The following is a 27,494-nucleotide window of genomic DNA, read 5'->3' as shown; positions in this document are numbered from 1 at the left end:
GTTTTCATTGACATGTTTATTGGGAAGCATCAATTATGATTTATAAGCACATTGGGCGATTTCCGGTAGAGACGTGTTTGAAATTCACAAGGATAGCACAATACTTTTCAAACTTAAAATAAGACTCAATTTGCAAGGTTTAAAATATAAAAGCACATGTGATTCTTAATTTCAATATTTCTGTTTTTGGGAAAAGGGTAAAAAAATCCTTTTTATTAAAAATTTTTAATTAAAGTAATAGAAATTCTCAGACTATTTTTTTCTCTTTTTTGTAGAATTTTGTATTTAGGGACTTGGGGAAACTTATTCAAATGTCAGTATGTGTGACATCAATTATGAAAATCAATAAAAAGAATTAATTTGAAAAAAAAATGGTATAAAGGAACATTTAAGTTTTATGGATTTTAAGTATGGATTTTAACTAACATCATAGCACCCACCTTGAGCTTGCCCGTGGGTAAATTCATCATCATTATTGCATGAATACAGAGTATGTGGATCCTGGGTTTCTCTACCAAAAGTCGGTTTTACCGAAATTCCTTCTCACAAGGTAATATGCGCATACCATGAGGTCCATCTCCTTTGTTATGCAATAGCTTGTTTGTTTGTTTGTTTTAAAGGAACTCATCTCCTTTGTTATGCTCATATTGTATTGTGGGGAGGAATTCAGTCAAACTGACCAGGAGAAACCCAGGGTATATATATTGTACATCAATCAAGTCAAACAGAATAGCCATAATGCATACAATGCAGATTGATTTGATAATCCTTTATGGACTCATTTATTTATTCCAATTTCTTACAAAATGCTTTAAAAACTCATTTCAATTTCAAATTTATTATATTGCACAATCACAGTTGCATAATCAATAATATTTGCTGATTGGAAAATTTCAGAATTTATATCTACATATAGGTACCTTGCTTTAGAATGCATAGAGCAACATTGGTGGGATAATAGCATTCTCAATTGTGTTTAATCGATATACTAAGTATTACAATTAGTGTTTTCTTATTGGCCCCAATGGAAAGTCTGGAATTCCACTGAAGTATAATGTGACATTAGCTGGTCCATGGAGGCCAAAGGCGGCAAATTTGAAATTGAGATAAAAGCGAAAATATGGTGTAAAAAACAATAAAATACATAAGAAAATGGACATCACAAAACTTCATAACTTCAGAATCAAGTATGCAATAAATGATAAATAATTATAGTCACTAAATTTTCAAAAATGCCTTTGGCCTCTATGGACCAGTTCATGTCACATATTAAGTTCACATCCATTGTGAATTTGCAAGCAGATGCCTAAGTACCATCATATTTAACATGATCATCTACTTTACTAGAGTGCTGAAAGTATACAGCAAAACCCCTAAAATTATGTAAATTTCAACTTTTGTGGCAATTTTTCCCCCCCCTGAAATTCACTTTTCCCCAATCCCCCACAAAAAAAAAAATCCTGGTGCTGCCACTGAACATATTACTATCAAAATAAATGTAGTTAAAAATTTCTGTAGTACTGTGTGTCAAAACAGTTATGAATCCACCTTTTGCTACATGCAGATTTAATAGTACAAAGAGTACCACTCATTGCATTTAGGCTTTTCAAATATGGATTCATATACAAGTAAAAAATGTTCAAATTTGGTAAAGTTCAAGTTACAACCATATCTTGCAAAATACCACCACACAGGCATCCCTCTATAACTCTGTTTTCTTCCTGTTCTTGTCCGATTTGGGTGCTTTACGCCTCCTCTGAAAAACAAATAACAAACATTGAAGAAATTAAAGTAGTGGCCCTGAATCTAGTGTGCAGTTGAAAAGTATTTGCAGATTGGCACTTAAAAAATCAAATGCTTGGTTTTATTCAGCTAATTGCAACAAAGAAGCCGAGTCTTTTTGGTTTCTGGGAGGCAGTTTTGTAAACTGTATTTTTCCTGTGGTACTGCTTTACGTACTACATTTTATTATTTATTTATTGGACTTCATCCCTGGTATTCAAATACATCAAGCATACTTATAAAGAAATTCAATCTACTGCACATAGTATCAATAGAATATGAACACATAATTTTATAAATCTGCAAAAAGGCTGGGACAAACAGGTGCATTATCACCACTAAGACCATCCCAACTTAAGATCCAAGAGGGGGAAATTATAGTAGCCTAAATTTGAACACTTGCAAACACGTACAACCCCAGGTGCATGTAATGGAAGTAACAAATTTGAAGCAAAATCAGATTCCAAAAATTCCAACACTTGAGATTTAAACAAAGAAAAATACTCAACTTGCCCAACTGCATGTTGAAGCTGATTCCACAAAACAGTTGAAAAAGAAAAATATGTTACGTATACATTGTGCAGGTCAAAATATTCCTTGCAACTTTTGCAAAGCTATTTGTCACTTTGTAAAATTCATGATTTATTACATTACACATTGCATCAAATGTTTTGATTTAGAGAACAGTAATCTGATAGCACCATGCATCAATACCTCATGCTGCTCCTCTAGTTCACATCAAATTAATCTCACTGTCAATTTACTGATGCTTAACTTTTTAGATCAAAATGCACACATCTCAATTGACAGTAACAACCTATTTGTACATGCACTGTGTAATGTGGCCTATACAACTTCAATTTTATTAGGCAATATCAAAGGCCCTATAATCAAAATCTACCACTGTGCCCTATTAATGATAGTGTACAGAGCACAATGGTAGATTGTTTATAGGGTCTTTGATTGCCCACTAAATTGAACGACGATGTCACAAGTGTACCAGAGAGTTATACCTTGATAAAGTCCCACACAATATACTTACGGGTCCCTTGTATTTATTGATACGGAATTGTCCTCTATCTACTCCCACACAGACATCTGTGACCTCAAAGCAAAGTTGTAGTTCCTGTTCTACTTTGTCATCAATGTGAGCTTTTACAACATCAATTAACTCTTCCTTATAATCAACTGAAAATTGAAACAATGAAATGCCCCGGTGGGGTCACTCAACTTGCAATACTGACCGCACGATCGTTACCAAAATGAAGGAAAAAGGGGTCATTTTTAGGGCATGTCCGCGGACAAAATTGTCCGTGAAATTGGAAAAATAGGGGTGTTTTATTACACAAATGTCTGCGAAATTGAAAAAGGGGTTCTTATTATTTTTTCCTGATCCTGTGGCCAGATAAAAAAATCACAGGAATAAATTTGGTTTCCTACTTTGTACTCATCCCGTGATCAATATTGTTCTCGGTTCTGATTTATATGCAAGGGGTACTACTTGAATTCTGTGATGCCCTTGTTAATTACTGAAAAAAAAATTCATAGGCCTAAAAATCCCTTCCTTGAAATGTTGAAGGGGTTGAAATAGGGTCAAAATTGCAAATGTGTCCTCGGAATCTAAAAAATAGGGGTGTTTCAGAGTACCATTTTGTCCTTGTTTTGGAGTAAAAAGGGGTAAAATTTCATGATTTGTCCTTGAAATCGACTGCGAAAGGGGGTAATTTGTACTTGTGGTAACGGTCCTATGCGTCCCCCCTGCCAGGGAGTGACCCCACCGGGTGAAATGCATTATACTTTGTCATCAATGTGAGATGTTCAACATCAATTAATTCATCCTTATAATCAACTGAAAAATGAATTTGAAACATAATGCAGTGTTAGAATTTCTGTGACTCTTGTGAACCAATTCTTGTAAAATTTTCATAAACATGCAGTAAAGTGAATCTCATAACCATTTGAAAATGCAGTCTGATTACTATATAACATATTTGTGAAGCACCCATGAAATAAATTATGCTATGTGGATTCATTCTGTAGTTTTCTAGATCATGGCTGTAGCATTAGCCTCTATAACAACAACTGCTCTATAACAACTGCACATACAACCAGATAATGCATCCTGAGTTTAGGGAAGGCTTCAAAACCCAACCGCCAGCTGAATGCCCTGGCAGGACTGATGATTGGGTCTGATTCTATTGTTCCAAACAAAAATCTGGTCTAATCGCAAGTTTAGCGGGGGCACTGGCAGTCAACCAGCAGTTGGGTTAGCTGGGTCTGTCATCACTTCTGCTAGGGCACCTGCAGTTGACCAGCAGTTGAGGTATCTGGCTAAATTACCACTTCTGCTAGGGCACCTGCAGTTGACCAGCAGTTGGGATATCTGGCTAAATTACCACTTCTGCTAGGGCACCAGCAGTTGGGGTATCTGGCTAAATTACCACTTCTGCTAGGGCACCTGCAGTTGACCAGCAGTTGGGGTATCTGGCTAAATTACCACTTCTGCTAGGGCACCAGCAATTGGGTTATCTAGCTCAATCACTACATCTGCTAGGGCACCTGCAGCCGACCAGCTGTTGGGCTTTGATGCCATCTCTTAACTAAAGTTTGTAACTTCTTAAGTGTCCATGTCTTCAGTCTTTATACTCCTAGAAAGCAATGCTTGTCTATAGTGTCAATTAATTAAATAGCACACTCACCTGTCCAATAATCACAGACTTTTTTCATTGTTGGTGGGCTAAATTCATAGGCACGAAGGTGATCAATCACACAGGCACGTTTTATTGCATCATTCACCCTCCTATCAACTGGATCATTGTGTTTCTTAGATCTTTCTAGAAATTTGTTTAATTCTGCAAGTAAACAAGACAGTACATTTAGTTATCCCTAGCAGAAAACTCATAGGTGCAGAAAATCTCATATTTAGTCACTTTTTTGCTAAATTTTGTGGAAAAATTGCTCAAATTTTCATGAAGTGTTTCTTACCTGATATTGCTGCATGGCATCCTTCACACAACACCTCTGTATAAATAATTTTAAAAAACAATAAAATGGGTAAATTATGCATAATTTACAAAATATTTACACCAATTTAATTTTTTTTTTAAACCAAAACATCAAAAAGAACCTACTAAAACAAATACCATAACTGACAACAAAATTTAATGTATTGAATAAAATTTGAAATCCAGAGAGTAAAAGCAAGAAAACTTGCATTCCTTTAAACTGCTAAAATTGAATAATTATAATACTTCTCACCTTCAATGACAACTATAATCCTATAATTGAAGACCGAAATAAAAAGATTAGTTTGTGTATGAAGTCCTGTCAGCCACGCCAAAAATGCTGTACTGCACATGTCAGCAACCAATCACATCGCGCCTTTGCCCCGACGTCAGACATAAACTAGTCTTTTTAATTCGGTCTTCAATTATATACAGCTCATTGTAAGTCGACATTTTGCTGAGAAAAACTAACTCAATATACATGGAGGCCCAATTTCTTACTGTACCCAACCAAGCTAACTTACCTTTGCCATAGTTAGTTGGTTTGAGTTTACAACTAACTACAGCAGCCAGTACAGCAATGGTTAGCAATTGAACTACAAGTCTAAGCATCATGCTGGTGATCAACCACTGTAAAATAAAACGAGACTGATGAGACTTAATTGATTGTGACAACATTCAGTTTAAATTTCTGGAATACTAATGGTATATGGATTTTTTATCACTTAATGTTGGTATTAGCTTGATTCATGGTACTGTTATAAACAATCATTGCAATTTGTTTTCAAGTTCAACAAGTATAGGGCCAGGGCTCAAAGAGGGGCAATCCACCCCTCCCCCTATTTTCTAACCCCCATAAAATGAGAAAATTCAATGGAACAGGGGCAATTTTTCTGAAGAAACTTTATAAAACAACCCCTATTTTGGCACAACATTTTATGACTCCCCCCCCCCCAACCACTGATACACCTCTAAACAGGATAAAAACTGGTGTATTGAAATCAGTCTTTTTGAATAAAATAAACACCCTATCTGTGGTCATGGTCATCATCTTGTGAGTCACTATATTTTGGTCATCAGATATTTTATGACCCCCCACAGTTTTTTCCAAATATTTATGACCCCTGGGCCTCAAGGAAGAACAGATGATTAATTGTGTTTTCAACTGATTGAGTGTCCCAGGTTAAAGAAGAAATAAAACAAAAAAAAACCCACCCCCTTATATTTGGGACCTCCCCCCTTTGGAAAAAAAAAGATAGCCCCTAAGATCGCACACCATTTTTTTAGCAAACATTGCTACGGCGCATTGCAAGATGGCATGACATCAAACGATCACATCTGGGGTCTAACGAAAGGAATTATGTTATGGGATTTACGGTACCAGAAATATCAGTGCCGTACTATTACGCTGACTTTCAGTATTCGGCGAGGAGGATTTTTTGACCTCCTGGTTTGTTTACAAACAGAGAGGTAGACAAAAACCGCTCCGCTTGTCCAAACACTCAAGTATCAGAAGGATGGTCCACAATAGCGTGATTCACGTAACCTGAATAGGGATTAAAAAGCTGTCACGTAGAACCATGTGCTTCTATTGTCCAATTTGCCATCAAGATTTCATATGGAAACAGTTCAGACCCAGTACACGATCATGTCAGAAATTAATATTTTGTTCTGGGTCTGATTATTCGGACTACAGAAATATACAGTACTGATATTAACTGAAAAAGTAAGCTTATCTACACAACCTAGTACGAATGCGAGACGTCTCACCCCGAAACCTATTCGCCCCAAAAAAGTTCACCCAATACACATTACATACCACGACCAGTTCGCCCCAATACACGTACATACCACGACCAGTTCGCCCCAATTGACTCACCGTGTATAACGTTGCCGTAGCGTGCATAGTCCCAGCAAACACAAAACGTTTTCGCCATCATTCGCAAAAAGGTTATAAAAGGTTGTCAGAAAACGTTTAAATGTCGGGTTATATAAAGGGTATATTAAGAGTATAAAACGTTTTCATAACCTTAAAAACATTTTTGATAATCTACTGCTCAGCAAACAAAAATGTTTTACAGAAAACGCTTAAATGTCGGGTTATATAAAGGGTATAAAAACGTTTTAATAACATTCAAAAAACATTCTTGAACACTTGATACAAAACATTCCAAACAGAATGTTATTTTGGGGTTGAAAAAATATTTTGCGAAAAATGTTTGCCCAAAATATTTTCAATAACGTTTTAAAAACGTTTTCATGACCTTTATATAACCCGACATTTAAATGTTATTAAAAGGTTTTGACAAAAATATTTTAAGAACATTTCTGTGTTTGCTGGGTTCAAACATTTTAACATAATGTTATTTAAGTATTGACACAATATTTGGCAAAATGTTTGCAAAAATAGTTTACAATAACATTTTTTGAAAACATTTAAAAATATTGTTGTAGTGTGTTTTCATACAAAACGTTTTAAAACGTTATCATGACCTTTATATAACCCGACAGTTTAATGTTATTAAAACGTTTTTACCTAAACCAAAAGCCAAAATATAACTTATTTAAAACGTTTTTAAAACGTTTTTGTGTTTGCTGGGGTACTAGTAGTGTTAAACATGATGTAAATTACTTATAAATCGCCAGTGTAATAATTTATATAATATATGGCAAAGCAAAACATTATATAAAAGAAAATAAAAACAACAAAAACTCTTACTCTTGCGAGTTTTGTGTATTTTTATTTTACCGACTCAAACTCAGTTAAAATAAGTTTGAGATGTTCAAAACTTTCAAAACTTGCAGTCCTATAAACATATTAAATCAGAGAAGATCTTCTTTGACATAATGAAACTATTAAAAGGACTGAAAAAAAATATATTTGGCAATTTTGCGTACAACTAGCAAAACAAACGCCAGCAGCAGCTTTGAGATGTTTTGTGGGTTCCGTGCTGTGCACCCGGGCTGTACACTGACTTTTGCCCGCTTTTTGCACCGCGTGTAAGCGGCGGATATTTGCTGCCACTTCCGCGAAAACGCCGGGTGTGATATGTGTTCAATCCTGGTTCAATCAATGGTACCGTGACCAAAGCACATAAAAGTGCCAGAACACACCGACGGCGCACCTTGCTTGACAAGTCCCGGGCCCTTGACCGTGTGCCTTACACACTGATGTACGATCGATTGCTTGACAAGTAGGCCTAGTATGCTCTCAATTTGATTAAGACCGGAGGTAGTGCCACAAAGAAGAAAAATGCAATGATTTTGTTTGCAAAACTGGTTAAAGTCCAGTATTAATACGATTTCTGTCAAATTTTAATTTGGTTATTCTTTGCCAAATATTATTATAGTAACAACTGTCACGAAAGTTTTCTGGTCATTCTAAACTGTGATGTTCTAAAATAATCAAAGATATAACAATTTTAAATATTAGTCTCAGATAATTATATATTCATCCTCATATAGCTTGATATGCGCGCATACAACTCTTTACAATAACTTATTATTATATATATCTTTAATTGAAATGCTATTATTTTAATTATATAATCATAATTTTATAATGTTTCAGATATATTGTACATTGTAATTGACAGTTATCATGATTCATTTTGTTCTTAATTTCTGCAACTTGCCTGTCAATCACAGACTAATTATGATTGATTTAAACACCACGGGACATCTTACATTGGGCTATTCCAGATAAAACATGCACCCCCCCTATAGAGGGCAACGGAAATCCAGATTTTTTGGTGGTCTTTGGGGCTCGGAATTCCAGCCTATTCTACTTATGCTGTTCCAAATTCCAGCCTATTCTGCCTATGCTTGGCGCCAAAATTTCCAGATTTTTCCACCGTTTTGTTAGTCTGAAGGCATAGAGGGTGTTGGAATTCCAGGTTTATTGTGTTTATCCTTGGTTGGATTTCCAGACTTTTTTGCCTCTGGTCAACAAAATAATCCATATTTTTGTCCATTGAGTTGCTGGAATTCCAGATGGTTTTGTTAGTAATTTGTCGGGATTTCCAGCCTTTTGTGCAAATAGATATCAGGAATTCCATTCTCTTCCAGTTCAATGCAATTTGTCATTATGTATGTGCATATGTATGTTGGGGGTGTTTTCTCCCACCCCACAAGTTGGTGGTGGGTACTAGTTATAATCATCATGATTGACAGCCATGACAACCAACATTCTTGTTGAGTAAGCCTTAATTATTAGTAAGAAAGAAAAAGAGCAAGGTACACTAACTTGACGGGAAACAAGTCGCAGGGTGGCGAATCAGACCCCTCCCCTACTCAGTTGACAGATATTTTGTGACAAAATTTACAATTTGCATCTCCCTTTTGGTATATTTTAGACCAAAATTAACCCTAGATTGGCCCATTTAGTATTAAATGCCAAATTGCCGCACTTCTATGCACAATCTTGGTAAAGCCATTTGAGTGAGTAGATCTGCGACAATCATGTTGCCTTGCCCACAGGACCATCAAAAGGCAAACCCGGCCATATACCAGGTATATGATATACATTTTAGGCTATTCCAGTTGAAAGACATACACCCTGTATGGAAGACATTACTTTAGTCTCTCACACAGGGGGTGTAGATTTCAAATGAAGTCACCCCCCCAAGAAAATGGTTGCCCTGAAAATAAGCTGTTTCTTTACTCAATTAATGAAAGTTTCCCGGGGGAAAGTTTCATTGAGTAAAGAAACAGCTTAAAACAAGTACACTACCTTAAAGGAAGGTGCCCTGATATATTTGGAAAATCAAATTCTTTAAAACTTATGTATAATATAAAATGTCATCCCTTTCAAGCACTCATGCAAAAAGAACATGTATGTTTTTTGTCAATATGCCTAATTCCTAATGGAATTACGGACATTTATACAGCATGATATTGGTAGTCTACAGTGTTTTTATTAATGATAATCATCATGATTATGTAATATATTGATTTCAAGTGAAAGGCCCTATTTTTCTCATAAACATATTGAAATTAGAAGTTCCAACTCAGTGTATTTCTGAAGATATCATCAAAAAACTGCCTAATTAGTCTCAAAATATGGTATACCATATTTGAGACTAATTTGACAGTTTTTTGATGATTTCTACAGAAATATAACAATTTGGAACGCCAAATGTCAATATGTTTATGAGAAAAATATGAGCTTTCATCTGATACTTGACCAAAATCAGCATTTTGATGAGGTAACTGAGTGGGGGATGAGATTGTCAACCAGGTTCACAGAAAGCAAGCGACTTCGCGAGGGTTTTATTTTAGCGGATTTCGCGAATGGAGTTCCATCCATGAAATTAACACCTCGTGAATACTAGTATATATAATAATGTATTACAAGTATAGGGCAAGACTAAGCATCGCGAAAATAACAATTGCAAAAATGATTCTGTAACTCCAAATCGCAAAAATAACTGTACACGAAAATTACCACTTAAACAGTAATTATAGTAGGAGCAGAGACCAAGTCAATACTATTACGTAATTGTTTGTTCATGGTACATTGCACACATAAGTTTGTTCTCAGAGAATAAATAAATTGAATATCTCTTGTGTGAAATATTGTATTAGGCCTATATTAAAGCCACGATTTCTCCGTGATACGGAAAAACGGAAAAATTCACGGAAATCGGGGTTTGCCCACGGAAATTTGAAAATGCCACAAAATTGTAAAAACTGTGTAAAATGTCTAACTGTTGTGTTGATTTGCAAAATCTAAAACAAAGAAAAGTGATTATTTGGCAGTAATCAACCATTAAACAACCCATTTTAGCATTAATTCTAGGCCTACTACAGTAAAGGGTAATACAAAATACACTTATAAAACATGTTTGTTTTCAATTTTCAGTGCTTTATAATTATTGGAAAACGGAAAATCACGGAAATCGTCCAATTTGTAACACGGAATTTTAATTTCAGTAACATGGAGAAATCGTGGCTTTAGCCTATATTATGTTGTAAAAGAATTAAATGGGAAATATTTTCCATTTCAATTATAGCGGAAAGAAAACACATTCGGGTTTATGCGCGCAAAAGGAACATTTTCCAATTCAGCGCTCAATTCTTTTATTCTGTTCAATACTGTTCATGAAGGTGTGCGTTGTGTAACTTGGGGTGGAGGGTGTATAAAATAGTTGTTTTTAAAAGGTTTAGTATGCCTGCAACGTCAGAAATCCCATTCTTGCATGAAAAGTAGCCTATACATTACCGGATACATTACCATGCATGAAGATATAATAATGTCTATAATACATGCTGCATGCATGGAAGACACCATTTAATATCACGAGTAGGCCTAATGTTGGAAACTCCATTCTTCCATACCAGAAGTTCAGCTTTTTCCTCTGGTCTTAAATTAAAATAAATATCTTGTTGTTTTCTTTGGTTTTAGATTTCAATAACATTTGTCAAAGTGTCAAAGTGATTTTCCATTTCTGCGCCAAATTTCAAGTTTGAGTATATGGGTGACCGATCATGACGATGTGTGTTGTGTGTGTGTGGGGTGTGTGTGTGGGGGGGGGTATACCGGGTGTGGTTGTATAGAGAATAGCTAACCAAGCAAAGAAACAAAATTATTTGGGAAAGATTTTCCATTTTGAATTATTGGAGAAAGAATTCAGATTTATGCTAAAAGTGACATTTTTCATTTCAAGGCGCTCAATTCTTCTAGTATTTCAGTGTGTTTATACTGCTGAATGAAGGTGAGCTTCAGTATGGGCGGGGCAGGGTGTGGAGGGGTGTTATTGTTAAACGTTATATGCCTAGAGCGTCAAAAATCCCACTCCTACATTAAAAGTATACAGTACCATGCATGATGATATGTAATAATGTATGTACGTTCAAACGCATGCTGCATGCACTGCAAGACACCATTAAATCTTTTGGCTGACCACAAAATGGTCTTGGGAGCAAAAATTTGCCTTTTGCGTGAAAAAAAGAAGGACGGGTCTTTGGATGTGGGTAAAGGAGCTCGTTACTAATAATATTTTGCCAAAGGATAACCAAATTAAAATTTGACCGAAATCGTATTAAAGGGGCATTTCGTGATCCACAGCCTCATCCCCACTTTTTCTCAAAAAAGTTGAGATTTTTATATCACTGGAAACCTCTGGCTACATAATGTTTATGTACAAAATATTTCTTGCAGATTAATTCGTTTTGCAAAGATATCGGTGAAATTTGAATTTCGTTCTGGTGCACCAGAACGAAATTACAACGCATTGTCTATGGAGCAGTGTAATACACATAATCGTGCATAACTCGCAAACGCAAAATCGGAATCAACTGAAATTTTGGGAATAGGCTTTTTCGTGGATATCTACTGAATAATGTCATAAAAAGAGATTGCTAAGATCACGAAACACTCCTTTAATAGGCCTACTGGGCTTTAATCAGTTTTGCAAACAAAATCCCAACTTTTTCTTCTTCGCATGCCTCCCAATAATAGGCCTACGCCACAATTTCAAAACACGGCCCGTAATTCTCGGGTCGTGAAACATACTCGATAAAATAGATAAGTAACAAAAACCCATATGGATGGAAAAGTACATGATCAAAAATAAAATGTTTTCATAACATAAACATAGTCAGCTCAACTGAATCTCGGGGCTGAATCACAAGGGTTTCTAAACAAATTCATAGCATTACACGTTTATATATAGGCCTATCACCAGCCAAATTGTTACAAATACTCAACATTTATTTAAAAACAGCACTGCATACTGTCTACTGAAAATACAATTAGTTACGAACAATGGATTGTAAAAACATGACAAATTCATAAAATACAAAAATACATTTTAATGGCATAAAATTCATAGAACACCGCCAAATTTGTTTACAAAGACATAGGCCTACAGTAAATAAACAAATTAAACAACACAATGTAAAGTGATTCAATAATATAATAATAATTAAGATATGATTAATATATACTAGTACTATTAATAATATTAAAATGATAGTTATTTTTTTATTGTTATCATAAGAAAATAATAATAATACTATAATTTTTACTATAATACCGTATTAATTATTATTATATATGAATAGGTCGTATTGATTATTCCATAATACATGAATATAAATGCAAACAATTGGAAGTTGTATTGATTGGCCATATGACCGCATGCACTGCATTCACGGCACTTTACAGTTTACACAGTGAGTCAATTGGGGCGAACTTGTCGTGGTATGTACGTGTATTGGGGCGAGCTGGTCGCGGTATGTACGTGTATTGGGGCGAACTGGTAGTGGTATGTACTGGTGTGGGGCGAAACGTCCTGACACCCCTAGTACATACACTACTCATGCTATGCTAGTCACTAGTGTACAATCTAGTACATGTAGTAGTAGTAGTACTGCTTGTGAGCCTTGGGCCTTGTCTGATGTCACTCAGCTCATCATCATGTCCTTTATTATCACATGTGGCTTCATACATGATGGATTGACAATACATATCCTATAACGCTAACTTACCTAGTTAGAAGCAATCGCAATTGTCCAAGCACTGCAACTTCCTGCGATCAGTGGAAACTGGTATACAATCAGTGCACAATTTGAGTCATTCAGTTTGCACAGCTGATATTGTCCTACGTGCTGTAAATACAACCGGCGTTTTCCCCATAGACTTGGCGAAGTCTTGTGCAAAGATGAACATGTAGTAGTTGCAAAACCTCGCCTCTTGATTTGCACGCGAGATTATCTAAATATTTCTATTTGCAATTGAACATAAATGAACAAGATCAAGAATTGATCAAAGTAATATAAGTGAATTTTTGGAAGAATAATTTATATTGAACTTCACTTTACTAGCCGGACTAATTTGCCCGACTTGATCCAAGTCTATTAATTATGAGTCACGATTTTGATTGGTCCACGTCTCAGGCACAGCCTGTAGTTAATCATTGACAAAGTTGTGTAAACATTACAATTACATGACTTTTGTATAGTACATGCTCTGCATTTCACAGAGTAGAAGAGCGCATCAGAAAATAAACTTGCATACACATGAAAATTGATATTAAAATGGAAGAAAATCACAAAAGCCTATAAACCTAAAAAGAAGTGTTTGGACTTTCAACATTTTATTTTTTGTACTACACCTGTAGATTCACCCATCTGATCCAATGGGTTGAGATTTTTTAAAAATATATCATAACTATAAATATTAATTTTCTTAAATTGTCTACTTTTTAGTCTCTAGCAGGAAGGGTGGGGCTAAATAATAAAAATTAATAATAATTTGATCAATTCATTTTATTCATTAATCATCATAAAAATAAAACCCCCATTGTTGGTAGCCACTAACATTTAAAGGCCCATTCAGTGATTTGCTCATCCGGACGATCGTAAAAATCATCAAAATTCAGATTTTGGTACCTTTGTAATTGGCATAGATGTGCTAACATAGCCTGCTAGTGGTTCGGTCGAAAGCCGTGTATTTTAGACAAAATAAAGCATTTGCATGATTCTGGACTTTTGATACTGACAGTACAAAAAGTCCGACTCGAGATTTAAAGAAGCTCACTCTCCACCGTAACAACACGCGTTGTGTATTGTTTCTACTACTTATTACACCAGTAGCTACTATTTTAAACAAAATACACAATTTTAACTGTTTTTCATATTTGAATTGACCGTTAGTTTGCCTCGGTGACCTTTAATTGCTTATTTTGTTTTCTACTACAAAATTGTAGCTTAAAAGCGCCTGTTTTAAATCAATTTAGACTCTACTTCCCCGTGTTAGAAACACTGGACTAGGAAGTTTTTCCAGTCGATTGGTGGCGACTGTACGAAAATCTCGATTTTCTCAGAGTTGAAGTAGAAAACCTTTCTAAAACTTCTGTTTTTGACTAATTTGTCGATGTATTCAGGGAAAAGTGGTTTAATGAAATTCTGTAGACTTATTCTTTATTTCTAAGCAACTCTGACAAAATTCCATTTTTTTTAATGTTCCTGTGAAATCACTGAAAGGGCCTTTAATCCAATAAAACCCCAGAGATAAAACCCAAAGGCTGAGTTGAGCCAAATACACCCCAGGAGCATTGGTCGGTCAAAGGTGTGCTATTTCTAAGAAAAGAGCAAGCCTCTTGACATTCATGATCATTATCATTGCAACAAAATATCAATGATTTTGTGGATAGATCCAACAAATCACCTAGGATATTTCTCTATGTCAAGGACACTACTTCTTGTGATTGAAAGCTATAAAAGGCAACCCCATTAGAGAATTGGTTAGACACTTGGCGTACAAGAGATAATAGAATTTGCAAATAATGTATCACATGTGGTAGACTGGATTAAATTTATGATCCCATCAAGATAAATGAAGATAAATGAAGAGAATACATAACTAAACAGCACAAAACAAATTGTGGAATAAGCACCTAAAGATCAAAGTATCCTCTATTCTGGAGAATGTAATTGGTCCAATTTTTCCAAAACCCATGATCAACTGGAATCTTGTATGGCAAATTGAATGGTGTATTTTGATTGGAGACAAAAAGGCATGTATGTAACATACACCACCATACAATATTGACTGCTTGGAGTGCAAATGTTACGTGCATTTTCAAATTGGTCGCTTGTATATACACTCAATTACTAGGCCATTGATACATAAGCATTGCAAAGGGCATCAAACATTTTCCCAATGTCTGATTAGAAATGTTTGATGCCCTTGGCAGGTGGTGACTGACTGATTTAAAATGCATGCAACAGGTCTGTGCTCCAAGCACTCAATAGGTGCTACCGAGGTGACCCAAGATCAATATGTAATATAAACAATACGAGGGGCAGTCAGTATGTTTTAAGAGTTGACTCGTGACGTCATTTGTGGATCGTTTTCATGGCATTTCTCAATGATTACATAAACACTGTACCTTTGTCTTTCAAACAACACATGTAAAAATTATATCACACACATGATTACGTAACAGCATTAGCATAAAATCAATGGTCTAGAGTCACCTGGTGAAATTGAGTCGTTTTTGTTAAGGGAAATAAGAGGCCGAAATGAGGTATTGTTGTATTTTCTATATTTTCTCGGTAATTAAAGAATGGAGAATGCTGCCGTTTGGAACAGTAATAGAACACAAACTACCAGTTCATTAAACCATGTTTGTTGGGCTGGAAAGGTTTTAGTTTATTTAAAATGCGTGGTCAAATATGTCTTATTTTTGACAAAAACAAGGCTTTTCTTTCTTTAAAAATCTTGATATTGCCAAAAATAGCAAACGTGGAAATTTAAATTTTTTTTACCAGTTCTGTTGACTAATCTCTAAACATTTAAACTGGAGTCTCCCTAGAAAATATTTGAATCCGAGAATAAAAAATAACTGTTATTCTACCATTGTTACATTTATACAAAAAGTAGTGGTACAAAGAGAGAGACCATCGCTTGAATGAGAAATTAATTTTTAAACTTTTCTGTTCATTTCAGGTTGAGATCATCCATAAAAATTCATATGAATATTTAAATTACAATTTTCATAGCATTTTGTAATATTTTAGGCCCTATTTACATGGAATTTTGCAATTTTTGTGCATTTCCACCATGTTGTATCGGTCATCCCACCTACGCATGCGCAGATTGTTGTTTAATTTGCACCAGTTATCATCGCACTGAGTACCAGCTCTCACACGTGACCAGTCATTATATTTTAGTATGTTTAATTTGGGAGATAATTGATGTCATTTGTAATAACTGCTTTTTCATTTTCGCCATTTTTGCAGAATAATTTCGCTTCCATTCAAGCCCTAAAGTTGTTGAAGTTTCCAGACGCCCCATTTCCACCAAAGTTTAATGACAAGTCTCATATTTTACCAAATGCAAACTGAGGACCTACTATTTATTCCTGCCCAAAGCTAGCCATATGCACCTTGTACTTTTGCTGTTCTCGGACATCGTAAACACGTGTATTTTCTGTAATTTAAAAGGCCCGCCTTTTTCCGTGATTTGGCAGTGTCCCTAGACTATTGATTTTATGCTAATGCTGTTACGTAATCATGTGTATGATATAATTTTTACATGTGTTGTATGAAAGACAAAGGTACAGTATTTATGTAATCATTGAGAAATGCTATGAAAACAATCCATAAATGACGTCACGAGACAACTCTTAAAACATACTGACTGCCCCTCGTACAACACAAATAATCACACAATAACCAAGTATTTATTATCAAATATGCTCCTTTAATAACTTTACCCTTGGTGTCCAATCCAGCTGCAGTTGTACAATTACTTACAGGATAATTCCTTGACCTTTACCTCAATTGACACTTCACAAATTTATGTAACTATACATTGAAGTTATTTGATTTATTCTGAAAGTAACTTCCAAAACTAGCCATTAGAGTTTGCGAAATGGCGTTTTTAACTTTAACTTTAGCGTCTAGAGGATTATAGAGATTATGTATTCAAAACCACGGTGGTTTTGAATACATAATCCTCTATAATCCTCTAGACGTTAAAGTTAAAGTTAAAGTAACGCCATTTCGCAAGCTCTCTATTGCTGGATATTCTACTGTACCTGATCTTTTTAACAGTAGTCAGTTGGGCTGCAATTCTTTACTATAACCAGCTCAATACCAGCCCGACACTCTGACAATCCAATACTGATCTCAAGTTAATTGTCAGATGGGTGGGCTTGTGTGCAGGTGGGTATTAAGTTACAGCCCGGCTAGGAATCCACTCTAGGTTATTAGTCCACAGGAGCTAGACACTAATATCTTACTTTCATGTTCAAAATTTAATGTAAACATGTACCATTTGTTGCATGTTCAACAAGAACATGGTCCTTTTTAATGACTTCACAACCCTTTCCAATAGAATGAGATGAACTAATATTAACAATATTTAAATATTTGCCAGAATTCCTTTTCCCAAATAGGCATATTACGAGTGCAAGGTGTATTAATTTAACAATGTAGAAAAGGAAACAATAAAACCTTGGCGTCACTCAAGATTTACATGCATCAGCATGGGAAAAGAAACAAGCACAACATTTTCCACCTGTGCCAAGACGGGATCAACACAAAATATGTGTTTGCCTGTTTTACTGATATTATATCTTACAACCTATTACAAAGTGCTTATAATATTGTAAGCAATTGAAGTTATAATAAAACTGCCCTACCACAGCAAAGGGCACACTGGAATATTTATCATTTTGAGATAAAGAACAAAACTATGCCCAGCTTCCATCAACGTATACATGAAAACCAATTTCAAAGGAGTTGAATAAGGTTTGACATTGGATGCTTTGAGATATTCTGTAGAAACAGTTGTTACCTCTCTACGATGAAAATGTTCATAAAAAGTCAGTTATGTGTCTTTGCTATGGTAGGGCAGTATAGTACAACTACATGAAACAAATCCCTTGATGAAATTAAGTCATCTACATAAAAAAAAGACTTTTAGAAGGCAGGTATCCCAGCACAGCACATGCATATTATGTACAAACTTTACATAACTTAGATGATTTAGGTAACGAATAACAATATTGTGGAATTATGTACAAAACTGCAATAATAAAGCTTTCACATGTATATAAAATACTGACAAACAGTATAAAGCAATGCTGGAATTCAAGTAGTATAGAATTGATTTAACGATACTTGGTATTTTATTATTTATTAGTTACCATTTTGGAATATGTTTTGCATACTTAAATGGCCACTATTTGATCAGATATGATCACACTGCAGCACAACCCACAGACGTTCTCAGCTATTATTGTCATGCATTTCATGTTTATTTTGAGCATTCACAGATATTACAAGTGAACATTTTGTTCTTTCTGATCCAAGCAACTGTGCCACACATTTGAAACCTTGTCACAATACAAAAAATAGATATGTCACAACATAGTATGATACACTGAGAAAATTATTCATCCTTATTGTCAAATTATCAAGATAAAATATTAAAATATATTGTTTCTTAATACGGGAAATACAGTAAGAAATTTGGTGTTGAATTCTCTCCGAAGTTGGTTACACATGTAACAGATTTTAGTGCATCAAAGTTGATTCTTGTAACTTAAATATATTTTACTTCGCAGTTAATTTACTTGCAAACTTGTTTCAGTGCCAATCACCCTATTTTCTGTGAATCACAAAATTCTTCTTCACAGTTTGGAATTCCAAATGATATTAATCAGGAAAAATTAATGTTACTGGACCAAAATGCCTTGCAAATTTAACCAACTTTAAAACATAAGATAATAATCAAAATAGAACAGGACTTAAAGGAAGCTTATAACAGTTTGAAATGCATACGACTGACCATCCTTCACAGATGCAATTATTGTAAGAACTAAGTTAAAGGAGGTGTCGGTTTATTTTGTTATTTTGTATTTACTAGTTTATGCACACTGAATAGCAGGTTGATATTATAATGAAAATGTTGTAAAATGTATACTTGCGAAGCACACTGAGTCGAACAACTCTTACAGTTGATTCCAAAGAGGGAACTAGTTCAAATTTGGCAGAAATTGGTTCTTGTAATGATTCTGACAGCAGTTTTGTGAGAATCAATTTGATTTCCTAAAAACCACAATATATCGGTGATACAAGAAGCAATTTTTTAACCAAATTTAACCCCTGGTAAAACTTTACTACTGAAGTCTACATTGTTTTGTGCAAAAATGTTTTGTTCCCCTAGAGGGCATTGTGTACTAACTTGGATTTAAACTAACAACAGCATATTTCTTTAAAAAGTATGTTTGTAAGACATGTTTACACCTTAATGAGACTTTCTTGTGGCCTCAGTGCAATAAAAAACATAAAATCAAGAACAGAAAGCATACCTACATACCTACAAATTTGGTTTTCTGTACAATATCACATAAGTAGAAATCACATGATGCCCTATGGAAAATTCACCAATATTCATGCAATTTTTTACACACTTTTAAGTTGACACATCACTGATGACAACTTGTTTTATGGTCCAAGCACCAATAAAAGATAACAACAAAATAAGGAAATAGTGCTACAAGAATCATGCTACAGACAAACAATGCATTAGCCCTGTGAACCGCCTGTATGAAAAATGAAAACTGTATGGAACGACCATGATATTCTTCAAATACAAATGTGAATTTATAAAGGTTCTCAAGGTTGTACCTGATAGCATAATTCTCAAACATTGTTGTCATATGAGCTATTAAATTTAAAAAATAAAGAGATTTCTTCCAGACCCTTAGAAGTTATACTTCTGTAATTTGACAGAAATATCCATGAAGACCAGGTATCACAGAGGCATTGCAACTTATCTCACTGGCAACTCAAATTAATGATTCAAAGGTGCAACTTCCTCAGCATGCTGTGTTTCCTTGAGCTCACAGCAACCACTAAAACCATTCCTTATTGAGCCTTGAGGTCCACTTCACAAAGTTTTCAATGCACCACATTAAAGAAACCACTTGTGAGCTTTCTTTTTGTATATATGTAACGAACCTCAACTACTCACAATTTGCCATCAATTGTCAATTCTGCCAAATGGACTTATGATTTATTGCAACTTTTGATGGACTTGAAAACTTATGACGCATCATAACTTTGTGAAATGGGCCCCTGGCCTTGGAATGATGGAAGACAGTCCTCTTAAAAATAAAGTTTGATAGCAAGTTCAGCCTAAATTATTTTAACTAAAATAAATTAATAATGAAATATATCACAATCTTGCTAATGTGATACAAGTGCAGTTATTCAGGATATTCTTCCACCTTTAGTGCTCATCACACATCTTGGATAATTATTTTCTCTTGATTGTACAGTTTGTATAATCATGCTAGTGAATAATTTTCCATATTCACTGAATATGGAAAATAATAATCAGCTAATAGATTCAAAGAGGAAATGACTTCCACCACTTATCATGGTACTAAAAACATTACATAATACAAACAAAAGAAAAACATCGTTGGCAAGGTTAACAAAAAATGTAACAACCTGTCTTTTTTAAGGACCATATGATAAACAAAGTAAGTGTCACATTGGTGTGCTGCTAGGTTAGCGATGATGGTCTAAAGCATGCTCCAGGCGGGAGTGTTAGCCGGACTTATGCAGGTAATGAGAGCTTCTTCCCTTGAAGAACTGGAAAAAAGCAGAACAGAGAACAAGGACAGAAAGTTAGTGAAATGTACAAATGGTGGTGAGCAACAAATTTATGACCCTAGGCTTTAAAGGGCTTTTTAGAGATCAATCCAGACTCAAAACTGGTTGATATATCAGAAAAATACCCTTCAACCAAGTACTTGAAAACTGAAAGGTTACTTCCATCTTCCAGATCACTTTCCCTATTGGATTTTAAGGCAAGTAATTTTTCACTTTATATTCTGGCCCCGTAACTGAAAATTCTTGATATTAAAATTGCAAAAAAGTAGTTCAACCCTTCTTTGAAATTTTATCTCAAAATCAATTTTAGTAACAAACCACCCATGTCACATTTGTTGGTTAGGGATTGTTAGGGAAGGAATTATTAGGAAACAAGGAATGATAATATTAATCACACACAGACAAAAGGCATGCATTACTCATTACCATTTACCACTTGTCACATTTAGGGGAAAGTGGTAAATTTTTGATGTGTAGGAAAATCAGTGACAGTACCTGGAGAACACTTACAAGGGTGGTTAATGATTGGCAAGCATACTTGCTTGCACTACTGCAAAAAAAATATATCAGGGCCCGGCAGTGACAGGTGAAGGCACTGGCTTCGACACTGTAAGGCGACAAGTTGGAGTCGATGGGGTAATTAAATCGAGCAATCAAATTTAATGACACTCACTGTCACAGCATGCAAGACACAAAATTACTTCCCATAACCTGTCATTGGTAAAGTAGTAGTTGCAATTCTGCTGTGATCTTCACATTCATATGATGTTAACATGCTGGGATTCATACACATCAATCAGGAAAACATGCTGGCAAGGCTAGGGTTTACATGCAATGATCAGGGGAGTATGGCTGGATCTATAGTTGCCATCAGAGATAAACTTGGAATGTTGTGTCAAACGTCAGGGCAGAGGCGTGCTGTCATGTGACTGATTGCCAATCTGTGCATTACTGACTATTTCGTCCGCTTGATGAGATGTCAGACGCAATATTCTGAGTTTATCTTTGCCAACAACTACATGTATAACAGAAGTTAGTCAATTCAGGTCATGCTGGGAGTCATGGACATAACAACAGGAGTCATGAAGGTGCTAATTCATTGAGGTTAGAGGTACTTGGATTCTCATTATAAAAGATCAATAGCACCAAACAAAATAGTATTCCAAACTGGAACAAGATACAGAAAAACTACTTCCTACCAACAGTGTAAAATTAAGTTTGTGACACACACTTTAAAGTTATATAGATCTACATACATTATTATATACAATTTAAGCAAACACAACAGAATTCTGGACTTGTTCTTTTCTCACCAATGAACCCACACAGGCCTCAAAATTAATTTTTCAAGGGCACTCATTTTCATGGCTAATGGGCAAAGGGCATGAAGCCCACTTTGAATCGAGGAACACCAGAGCCAACTCATTGAACTCAGTACACTAAGGGCAACATAGGCATGGCTTCTAAGGTGGACTCTCTGAATTTTGAAGTCTGAAACCACACATTTTCATGGAAAAAACACTACAAGGGCACACTAACTTCCTTGAAAAGTTCCCAGTGAATACTGTTTTTAATTTGTTCAAAATTAAATTTTGTATAGTTTGATTACTAATTGTATACATTGAGTTTTGCGCATACTGATGAATTCCATACTATAACCTGTCCCTATATAACATATACCTTTTCCAATTCAGGAACACAGGTAGGGACCATGTCGCCCTCTACAGTCAGTATAATATAAAGGGATGGTCTTTAGTTAGCTGGAATTTGTCAGTATGATAAACCCACAACGGTATAAACACTGCGTATCTATACGCAATATATGCTACACTATCTCCAGTTGCTTAGCTTGATTAGATGAAGTGGCAGGTTGTTTGTCGGATGATAACAAATGGCCCATCTTGATCTCACCTTTGGTAATATAGAGATAGAAAAAGTCACAGTAAAGTATCGTCTGTACACATCCAGCCACAATTGCAATCAGATCAAAGAAACCTTCAAAGTAAAAGCGGTAAACCCAGTTGACAATGTAGAGACCACGGTATGCTCCAAGTGCAAATAGGTAGTGACTGGTTATTGTCTCAGCTTCACCTGTATGGTTGAGATGAAAGAAAGCTTTCAAACATCTATACTTCAAAGATAGATTTTTAGTAAGGCAAGTTGATTGTCTTCAACTAAAACTGAATGTAGTGAAAGGTAAAATACATATCAAATCCATTAATTTGTACTTCATACAGTCAGAACTTCAGAAGTAACATTGATTTGCCATTTTTTCCCAATGTTGACCTAACAACAGGATCGAGCATCCAATTGTCTATGCACAAATTTCAAGCAAATTCCAGATAATACATGTAGTCACCTTCATTACAAATTACATCACAGTTAGTTCATTCTGTCTTTTCTTTGGTAGATTTATTGACATGTTAATCAGTGTCTAAGTGTTGCTTTTCATATATCGGTCACCTTGGATGCATTTAATTAGGATCTATTGGGACATATCACATACTAGGGGCAGAGCACTCTCATGGTTAAATTCCAAATTTACCATTAAAGGAACTGAATTAAGTTTATCTAAAATAATAGCACTTGCTACATTTTATCTACTACATGTATAGGCAAAATATCTAATTTTCGATCATGCGAGCCAACTTGGGTATGCAGATATTTGCAACGAATGTACTAGTCAATGACCACACACTTACAGCACAAACACAGCTTTTGTGAACTGACCAATCATGTTTTTTGTATACGGTCGTCACTAGGCAAAGTCAGGTTTCGGTCATGTACATGTAGGTCGCGTGATCGTATTATTCCACAAAAAGTACGCTGACGCAGAAGGTATCCTCTCATGATTGAGAATTAGATATTTTGCATAGCCAAAAATGTCAGCCAAGTAACCCTATTGTTGGGGATTGTATGGACAAGAACAAGTTCTTCTACTTGTTCTCTCCCTAATTAATAGAATCAAGTTTGTGAATTCTTTGAATAGCAATCTTCAAAGATACGTGCAGGGCAACTTCTCTATAGCACAGCACAAATGAAAGGCATGTAGTGTTCATCCACCTAGATCCTTTGAGAGGAATCACCCATTTACTAGTTTTTCAGGCACCTAGATCCCTTGAGAGGGCTCACTCATTTACTAGCTTTTCAGGCATCTAGATCCCTTGAGAATTCGGCCATTTTACTTACCTGTTTTGCTGATCATGAATAGCTGAGGCAAGATAGCAACAGATTCCAAATAGATGGAGAATGTCCACAAGATCTATAAGAGAAATGGAATGCATGGTGAGCAAACTGCATAGTGGTTTATTTGTAATACACTTCCACATTCCTCATTTAACCCAAATTAACCAAATTCCTCATTCAGACCTGGGCCCCGTGTCTCATGAACAAAGCCTTACAATGGATCTTATGATTGATATACCACATCCATGTAAGATGAATCATAAATCTTTGTCATGGACCCCTGAATTTTTTATTCCAGATGCCACATTTCACAAGAAAAAGGTTCTCATATTCTTGGTTTTTCGTTAAAACTCCTATCTACAACATAGCACATGAAAAGTTTATAAATCAACTCTTGTATTGTTTACCAATGCCAATAATAAAAGAATTTTGTGTCTTTGTGGACTATTTGTTCAATTCTATCAGTCTAAATATTTGCAAGTTGCAAAATCCAATTGAGTCATTCCATATCAACTCACCCAATTTTCAGAAAAGGTTGGCTGGTCACCCTCTCAGATTTTGTTTAAAATCACTTATATCATATTCATAACCCTATGGACCAAATGAACACACTTCAAACGGTAGGACTCAACGACAAAGAGTTGAGACCTACAATTTGAAATGTGTTCATTTGACCCGTAGGGCATTGATATATAAGTGATTTAAAACAAAATATGAGAGGGTGACCAGCCAACCCATTGAGTGAGTTGAGATGGAATGACTCAGTTCTCTGTTATTTTCTTCCAGAATTGAAAACTTAGGTTCAATCCAGAAAGTCTTGTGAATGTTCTGCATATTAAGTACTTACCTCAAGGGGGCTAAAATCATGGTTAACCAGAAACGCAAGCCCACCCACAGGTACGATCAGAAATTCCATGCGGAAAGTGTCACTGTTGCTGTCATAAGTAGCTTTAAACTTAATGTAAATAAGATAGACAGTGGCAAAGGCACATGAAATGTAGATGACTTTCATGCTGGTGTTATACACAGATATAAAGTTTGTGAAGAGATCCAGGTAACGTGCAGTGAAGACTAGGGCAAACATGACCTGGCTTTTGCCAGAGATACCTGTAAGAAACAACACAACATCATAGCTAGTTAAATATGGGGGTAACCAAAATGTTTTAAAATGAAACAAAGTCAGATGAATTTTACAATTTACATTATATCACATTTTGTGGGCCTAGCATAACCACTACTACCACAGGACTGCAAATCATCCCAGGAAATATGGGGGTAAATAATATTTGGTTTATCTTTCTAGTAATTTACATTTCTTTGTAATAATGTTCCCAAGAAAAACATGTTGGCCTTTGTTCATGCATGATAATTTGCCAAGCATACATTGTATGACACATTAAATGTTAAGTATCATGAAGGCTTAAAACAACAAAAGTTTGTTTCCTGTAGGTGACTAGGTGCGGCAGTGCGCACATTTCATTTTTGGGAGCAATTTTACCCCTATTTCAATTTCTGATTTGAGAAATACTGAAAAATTTAGTTTCAAAAATTTTTGTTTTAAGCAAGGGGTACTACACACCCTGGCCAATTTTGTGCCTATTTTGCATTTTTCTCAAAATTATAGCACATTGGTGACAAGTAAGATATGTATATTATAGGGGCAAGGACTACAACTACTGTACTGAAAATTCAGTCACTCAAAGCAAGTAGTTATTGATTGAATTGATCAAATATTGGTTTTCCCTCATTTTTGACTGTAACTCCACAACTGTTGTCTGTGGCCTGTGGCCTGTGCTGAAATAAAATTTCCAGTGAAGTAGTTGTAGTCCTTGCCCCTATCGTATCTTACTTGTCCCCAATGCACTATAATATTTTTTTTGAGAAAAATGCAAAAATAGGCACACAATTGGGCAGGGGTGTAGTACCCCCTTAATATTTTTATCGATCATAAATTGGATTACAGGCAATATGAAATCACTTATCCTGAAAATCAATTTATAATTTTCCTCAAATTAAATTAATTACCTTAAATCTTAGAACCTACTCTGCACTAAAGTAATTTAACAATGAAAAATGGTATTTTCACCCTCACTCTAAATTTTTTAAACTGAAAAAAAAAACAGAATTAAAAAACGTCTTTGGCATTTTACAGGTTTTCATTCCACATGCACAGAACTTAAACTTGAGTTAGCCTTATACCGGTACCGGTACCTCAACTATATTTTTGTTTTTAATTTCAACTATAATCATACATTTAAGGTTATAAAGCAGCAGGTGCAAGTGCAATCAGGAAACTGGGCAACGTAGTTTAAAACTAATTAATACTTCCTGAATCATTCCAATCTGAGCCAATGACGTGGAACAAAAAATCAAACTATTACACAAACAGGGCCGGGGTACATGCATAGCGATGGTCAGCTCCAACATTTAAGAATTTAGGAAATTATGAGGAAACTGACTTTATTCCAGTGGCGGCACCATGGGGAATTTTTTCGGGGGGGGCATTGTAATTGTTGGGAGCGCTAAAAAGCAGAGTGAATTACAGTTACAGGAAAGAAGTCACAGCATAACATCGTTTCACGCAGCGCACACCAAAATCCTTCTTGCCTGGCCCTAATAAGGCATTGAGAAGTACATGTATTCAACTTGAATTTGAATTGGACTGGGGCCTCCAGCAATGGCAATGGCATGCAACTGCCAACACATCACATGCATTGAACCTCAACCTGGCGGGACCTTGCTCTTTTTACATGTTTTACGCCATAATCAGGGAGAGCAGTCGGGTGCTGCTGAAGGACATGAAGGACCTTGTTGAATACTATATAGAGAAGCTTGACATGGTCATGTTTACATTATTTTTCAACACATAAACACAGTCATGACAGTCAACGAACAGGTAAGCTTAAAAATAATAATAAAGCAAGCATCACTTCATATCACTTACCTGCACAAGACCTCGTCTTCCATATTTTCCATAATAAAATAAGAATTGCTAATAAATGACATAAATCTCCTACAAGACGGAAGATATTCATTTTGAGCGGCAGAAGGACAAATTTATTTGATAAACACTAATGTCCAAAGTCTGCACCTATGGAAATGTTAAACACGTTGACGTGGCGAGACGTGTCCGAGGAGCGAAGTTGCCAGCCTATTTTTACCTATTAGCGATGATGTCTTGCCCTTAAAATTCATTCGGAAATCGCTCAACTTCCAAAATATAATAGATAGGGCCTACACTTTTTTTTGTTTTGTTTCGTGAACACCATGCCCTTTTGATTCCATGCATTCACGTCTAATTTACAAGCATTTCACATATTTATTTCAATTAAGGGCTCCTGTAGCAACGTTAACTTTGGACAGTATTTTTTGTGTGAC

General features: G+C 35.4%; 2 protein-coding genes across 2 annotated transcripts; both read right to left on the bottom strand.

Annotated features, from left to right (window-relative positions):
* Positions 1-1,455: 1,455 nt before the first annotated feature.
* Positions 1,456-13,393, bottom strand: LOC140167527 (uncharacterized). The gene is made up of 6 exons (XM_072190834.1): positions 13,281-13,393; positions 5,312-5,417; positions 4,768-4,803; positions 4,482-4,634; positions 2,825-2,970; positions 1,456-1,756 (listed from the first exon to the last, which is right to left on the bottom strand). The coding sequence occupies exons 2-6, from the start codon at positions 5,400-5,402 to the stop codon at positions 1,703-1,705; spliced, it is 480 nt and encodes a 159-aa protein (XP_072046935.1). The 5' UTR covers positions 5,403-5,417; positions 13,281-13,393; the 3' UTR covers positions 1,456-1,702.
* Positions 13,394-17,719: 4,326 nt separating this feature from the next.
* Positions 17,720-27,262, bottom strand: LOC140157266 (ER lumen protein-retaining receptor 2). The gene is made up of 5 exons (XM_072180397.1): positions 27,061-27,262; positions 24,964-25,223; positions 24,120-24,192; positions 22,842-23,021; positions 17,720-20,909 (listed from the first exon to the last, which is right to left on the bottom strand). Exons 1-5 carry the CDS (start codon positions 27,149-27,151, stop codon positions 20,875-20,877), a joined length of 639 nt encoding a protein of 212 aa, XP_072036498.1. The 5' UTR covers positions 27,152-27,262; the 3' UTR covers positions 17,720-20,874.
* Between the last annotated feature and the right edge of the window lie 232 nt (positions 27,263-27,494).

Source organism: Amphiura filiformis, chromosome 1 (genome assembly GCF_039555335.1).
Source record: "Amphiura filiformis chromosome 1, Afil_fr2py, whole genome shotgun sequence".
Classification (NCBI taxonomy): domain Eukaryota; kingdom Metazoa; phylum Echinodermata; class Ophiuroidea; order Amphilepidida; family Amphiuridae; genus Amphiura; species Amphiura filiformis.
This window is presented reverse-complemented; position numbering and strand designations above follow the sequence as displayed.

Bases quoted from the DNA above. Each gene is read 5' to 3' on its own strand.
- LOC140167527 (XM_072190834.1), bottom strand. From the start codon at position 5,402: ATGATGCTTAGACTTGTAGTTCAATTGCTAACCATTGCTGTACTGGCT. The intron at 4,804-5,311 runs GTAAGTTAGCTT...TTATTTATACAG, and splicing joins ACCAACTAACTATGGCAAAG to AGGTGTTGTGTGAAGGATGC. The intron at 4,635-4,767 runs GTAAGAAACACT...GTTTACTTGCAG, and splicing joins ATGCCATGCAGCAATATCAG to AATTAAACAAATTTCTAGAA.
- LOC140157266 (XM_072180397.1), bottom strand. From the start codon at position 27,151: ATGAATATCTTCCGTCTTGTAGGAGATTTATGTCATTTATTAGCAATT. The intron at 23,022-24,119 runs GTAAGTAAAATG...TCAACCATACAG, and splicing joins ATTCATGATCAGCAAAACAG to GTGAAGCTGAGACAATAACC. The intron at 20,910-22,841 runs GTGAGATCAAGA...GCTTTTTTCCAG, and splicing joins CTATCTCTATATTACCAAAG to TTCTTCAAGGGAAGAAGCTC.